The 6,007-nt window shown below is 49.1% G+C and overlaps 1 protein-coding gene across 1 annotated transcript; it reads left to right on the top strand.

Moving 5' to 3' along the window:
• The first annotated feature begins 1,632 nt into the window (after positions 1–1,632).
• On the top strand, positions 1,633–5,711 carry LOC119187515 (solute carrier family 22 member 16). The gene has a single exon (XM_075890317.1). The coding sequence runs from the start codon at positions 2,052–2,054 to the stop codon at positions 3,444–3,446; it is 1,395 nt and encodes a 464-aa protein (XP_075746432.1). The 5' UTR covers positions 1,633–2,051; the 3' UTR covers positions 3,447–5,711.
• The last annotated feature ends 296 nt before the right edge of the window (positions 5,712–6,007 follow it).

Raw genomic sequence — 6,007 nt, 5'->3', positions numbered from 1 at the left:
CTTGCTGGCGGCCAGAGAAAATGGGGTGGACGTCGCGAAGGCCCGGACGACATTTAAGTCATCGATTCTTGGCCGATCCCCCTGAGTGGGTACGAGCCATGTCTGTGGATTCATCATCATCATCATCATCATCAATCTTGTCTCCAAGATGACACCAGTCAACCATCGTAAGGCGCCGTGATGCCAAGGTCTGCAAGAACGCGGGGCAAGACCCGCTATAGATCGCCCAAGGGTTGTCGTGATCGGTCCACCAGCACTGACGCCGAGTTACCATCGACAGCGCGTCCTGCCTCTGTTCTTCGAACGCCCAGCGAACGAGAATTGTCGAGCGCCATGAGCTTGCCGAGCACCAACCGAGCAATCGCAGCACCGGCGCAGAGGCCTGCGGACGGCGCGAGCCGGGTGCCCATGTTGCCCTCTCAGTCTAACGCCAACAGTGCTGCTCCGTCGCGATCAACGTCCGACGCAGCGAGACCCACCGGTGCCTTCCTGCTCGCAGGGTTTGTGGACAAAAATAACTGGGACGCCATACAAGAGAATACGTACGTCGTCTTGGGCCACGGACCGTACCAGCGCCGAGTTCTGATGTGTGGGATTCTTGCCTTGGCTGTGCTGCTTTTCCAGTACCTTGCGTACAGACTTACCGGAAGGAAGATTGGTCACTGGTGCAAGGCCCCCGACCAGTTGGCCTCTGTACCAGCCGACATCTGGAAGAACCTCTCCCTACCCGTTGAAGCTGACGGCAGCTACAGTAACTGTACAATGTACGACCCGCCTGAACCGGTGAGAGTTAGTATGCACCCCTCGAATCAAAGAATGTCTTACATCTGTATCGAATCGGTAACGAGGTCCACTGGTGTTTCTCGCGCTGTTATGTTCTTTTTGAGAAAGCTGCATTCACAGCTGAGAAATGTTTGATGGCTTTTAGACCGGGCCTGATCGGCTTTAGACGAAGCAGTCACGGACCTTGCGGCGTATTGCGTGCTCCCATTGCGCTACACTTCTGTTCATGTCGGCAATTTTAGTTAGTGAAGGGTTGTTTTGTGAATAACGCTGGCGACGACTCTGCTGCTGAGATTTTCTGTGCCAACTCTCCATGATGTACTAAACTTTTATAGCACCTGCTGAGGCTGATATAATTATTAATTGATATGATTGAGGTCCATATCGGTCTAAGGGGCCAGAGACGTGACACAGAAAGTGTTCAAGAGCGTTTACTGAGTCCATGTGACTAAATTACGAAAATGAAAAGGATTCCGGCTGACCCCTCGCAGTGGCATCGATTTTGTTCCAAAAGGCCAGCGACTATACTCAAGGGCGACTTTCTGTGGCAATGAAAGGAAGACTACGTAACTAAAGTGGGCGTGTGCCACTGCTGAAGAACATATATTCCCACAAATGCGTCTGTGTTATCGGCGTGGAAACCTTGAAAAAAAAAATAACGTTACTTAATTTATTTTCGACGAGATGCTGTTTATAAGTAGATGCTGCACGAGCCAAGAAGATACTAATATATTTTTTGTTTTATGAAGTGTCATTCCGCGTTCTTGCACGTCTGAGAACGTCACACGTTTTAGGTGCATATCACGGTCAAAATGGCGTATTCGCCTATAGGTGAGCGGTCATCACTCCTCAGTTAATTTAGACGACTCACCGAAGAAGAGTGTGACAAATTTCACTCACAAATTGCTGTATAAACAGACGTGGCAAATTATATGCAGTGGAATTAGTCGACCACGGCTGTCATTCGAAACGCGAGCCGAAGCGGACCACTTCGCGGAGGAGTACAGGAGCAGTAGCTCCGCCCCCGTAGGTTTCCCTTCATTGCCTCAAAAAGCTGTCCCCGAGTATAGTTGCGTATGCGACGCTATGATCCACACTTTGCGAAGTGAATCGACCCGACATCATTGCGTAACTTGAGTAATTTGAGTGGTTCTGTGCAAATTTATAACATATGCAGTCACATGCATTTATAACAAATCTCAGGGAGAAAAACGTCATATTCTGGATTTGAAAAGGAACAATATCAAAAGCAAAAGATATGTATAAGAATGAGTTGTGACATAGCGATAGGTGATATGAGTTATGACAGAATCTGGCGTATGCAGGTAAGCCAAGAAGAAAACAGGACCACCATTAATTGCCACGAGTGGAGCTACGACATCGCGAACAAGGCAGACAGCATCGTGAGTCGTTTCAACCTAGTTTGCGACCGAGAGTACCTCTACAACTTATCTGAAATAGTGCCTCTCTTTGGTTCGGGCCTCGTATCGCCGGCACTCGGCTTGGTGGCAGACCACGTGGGAAGAAGGCCGGTAATGCTTGCATGTGCGTTCACACAGCTATTCGCCACCGTCGCAAACACTTTCTCGGAGACGTACCCGCTCTTCTTGTTCACGCGATTCCTGATATTTGCAGCGACCGACGTCACCTTCATCGCCACGTTTACCTTGCTCCACGAGGTCACAGGAAACGCGCATCGCTCGACGTTCACGCTCATCGACATTGCCGTGCCACACATTTTTGTCCCACCTCTTCTGCACGTGATCTCCATTGTCAAGCCGCGATGGATGCTCGCTAACGCACTCACCATCGTAACCACAGGCCTGCTGGCGTCCTGGTGCTGGCTAGTGGAGGAATCTCCCACTTGGCTTGTCGCCACACGCTATTTGCGCCGGGCCGAGGTCACGGTACTGCTGGCGGCCAGAGAAAATGGGGTGGACGTCGCGAAGGCCCGGACGACATTTAAGGCCATCGAGGGGCAGTTGCGTAGACTGGACACGTGCGTCATGGCGGATCCGATGGAGGCCATCATTGAGACGATGAAACTGCGTCGTAGGGCGGCATCTGTTCTGCTGGCCAGGTTCGTTATGTACGCGACCTACATCAGCCTCATCATGAATGACGTGACCACAGGTATTCGCTGGGAGGCGGCATACGTCCTTTCCTCGGTTGTCTGCTATGCCTCGGCGCTCGATTGCATGCGCAGCTGCGGGATCCGAAAGACTCTCTCCGGCGTAATGGTCATGGTGAGCACGTTCGCCGTTTTCGAAGCTATGGTGATGTCCCGCGGTGAGAAGGTTCTGACGCTCTACGTGCACGCCGGGCTGAAAGTGTTCGTCTCCACTGGTTCTGGCGTGACGCTTTGTTACACGGCGGAGACCTTTCCGACGGTCGTGCGGAATGCCGGCATCTGCCTATCACACTTCGCTGGAGGAATGGGGTGCATCTTGGGTGCCGTCATCATAGGTCTTAGCGGACTGCACGTCTTCTACTTACTGTCCGCCTTCATGGTGCTGCTCAGCGCCGCGGCAATCCAATGGCTTCCGGAAGTGGTCATAGAGAAAGCGCAGTTGTCTGGCGTAGCCACCGTGCGTGAACGAAAAGCGGCGCTTGTCGCGTCACTGGAGCCCCATGGTGTAAGGTCAGCCGGTAAATACCAGTAGAGCAGAGCCCTCCAAGTTGACGCACTAAACTCATGCGGACCCAGGGCGAAAAAGTGCGGAGCTTGTTCAATTGTGCCATCTGTTTCAGTTATTAATTTTACTCGATTTAGAGACATAATGTAACCCGTGTGGTTGTGTTATCAATGTATACAAAAGACAGCAATATGTGTCATACAGCATCTATTGATTTCAAATACCCTCAAGAGAGTAAGAGCAAAATCACAAGGGCCAAGCAATCAAGGAAGGTACCATGTGCGCAAGAACGACCGATGCTGAGTAAAGTTAGTTTTATGAATTTTTTCCCTACACGCCCAGGGAACGCAATATTCGAAGGTAAACGAAGTGTTTCTTACGTACCATATACGTCCCATTAGCCAACCTTTTCATGAGCTTCCACATGTGTCTAATGCCATAAGCATGTCGCATGTGTACAGGGCTAAAAAAAGAAGATATCGCACAATAACACATTATTGCTTTAACGACGATAGTCTTTCTAAAATTTTTGGTCTGTCTATCTGTACATTTGTCTGTTTGTCCGCCCTTAACGATGCCTCAAACGGCACTAAACGGCCGACCCCATCCGCAGCGCCCACCAATATTGCTCAAGCTTCAGCGTTCATAGTTGTGAGATTGTCAATCAAAAAGCAACTATTGTGCATATATGAGGCGCCATAAGAACACGTCAATGTTTTGTATGTCTCCCTTTATACTAGAAGAGGCACACACAAGTAACTCTACGGACTGTAGCGTTTATCACGCTGAGCTGACAGTGCAACGCGATGCTGAAAAAGGTGTTTCCAACGCTTTGCTACGACGACACAGTGGTGGAACCTACCCGTCGCTTTGCGTTCTGCACTTCATCACCTCCGAGACAAGTGCGCATCTTTCTCCGCGGGCGCGCACGCCTTCGTTTTCGAAGATAACTGCCAGATGGCACTCGTGTATACGCGCCTCAATGCGCTAGTTCGCCTTCGCTAGACGCTCGAGGCGCAGCGCCTCCAGAATACCCTTCACCGATTTTATTGCGCAGAACATCAAATAAACGATTTGTTCACTCTTTCCAGACGCAAGAATATCGTCTTTCGACGACATTTGCAGTTTAACATGCTGATTCGGGGCCAATTTTTTTTCCATGTTTTATATGAAACACAATTTCTTTGGAGTCATCGCACATCAAGTGCGCATGCACCTACAATTCTGTATTTGCTGGCACTTGCGATTAATCTTACCAAACGAGATTTGCCATATCTTATGTCGTGCCGTAGCTCAGAATTATTTCCCTACGCCCTCCTTCATGGTGATAAGCTCGTTACAGTGCTTTTGGCTGCTGACTTGAAGGTCGGCTTCCACCTCAGCCGTGTTGGTGGCATTTTTATGGAGGCGAACTGCCAGAATCCCGGTTGCTGTGCAATATCATTGCGCATTCAAGAACACGAGTTGACTGGCATGCACAGTCTCTGGCATGCACAGTCTCTCACAATGTAAAATGTGCAATAACAGCGGAGCTGCGGTTGTCGTATGTTTCCCTTGCGATTTTCTGGGAAGAACTCTCGTCGCTGAATTTACGGCGTCGGCGTCGTTGATTATGAGCGAGAAATCGTCTTGTCGGTGACCGAAAAATTGAAAGATGCAAATGCAATAGTAAACATTTCTGGGTCCGAGGGAGAATCAAACCTAGACCGTTTGGATGAAAAGTAGGTGCTCTGCCACACAGCCATGCGTCTGCTTGGGAATTAATGCAGAGAAAATAACTTTTGCTTGGAAGTGCAGTGCAAATAACTTTTATGCTTTGTAAACGCACGCGTCCTGTATATGGGCTTCACGATACAACATGTAATCTCGCAGTAAAAGTGCAGGGTGCAAGCGTACATTGCCGCCGGGCGCCGAAACATGCGATTATCATAACGACATCGTGGTTTAAAGCAAGCCACTGATTACAAAAGGCGCACACGTTACTGCGCGTATTACCATTAGACCACGGGTAGAAAGGAAGTTCGAAAACAATTCATGCGCATAATAGACTTTAAGCGAGCTTGCTCGAACGTCTGGCAACAGTGAACCGGGTGTCCTGAGTCACCATCATGGCTAGGTGAAAAGTTTGCGGCGTTCTCGTGGTTTTCAAAGCGAAAACAGACACTCTTGTTCAATGTCTTCACGCTGAAGTTCGTGTTTAGGTGTTCTAATTCAGCCACTTGTGATGGTCGTGCTACGAAAAAAATGGCAGATCACACGTACTTACAGTGAGAATCGATTATATGAGAAGCACGAATGAGGAAGGTTGATATGTCACTTTAAAATCAGCACAAAGTTATGAGGTGGACGTAAGTTATGCCGTACATGACTTCCATGTCATGATTATCATGTTTGGACGTGTCGTTTACCTTCGTCGTGCGTTCGCGTCACGTAATACTAAACTTGGTATATGCGAAGCTAGCCAAACGGCCTCGAGCATATCACGATCGCGGCATGTTCTCACGTGACATGCATGTCGTGATTTTCCCGCTAGGGTCTGTCACTTATCTTTACCATGCAGTCACGTCATACCACACCAGTTTTGTAAT

Source organism: Rhipicephalus microplus, chromosome 3 (assembly GCF_043290135.1).
Source record: "Rhipicephalus microplus isolate Deutch F79 chromosome 3, USDA_Rmic, whole genome shotgun sequence".
Taxonomy (NCBI): Eukaryota; Metazoa; Arthropoda; class Arachnida; order Ixodida; family Ixodidae; genus Rhipicephalus; species Rhipicephalus microplus.
This window is presented reverse-complemented; position numbering and strand designations above follow the sequence as displayed.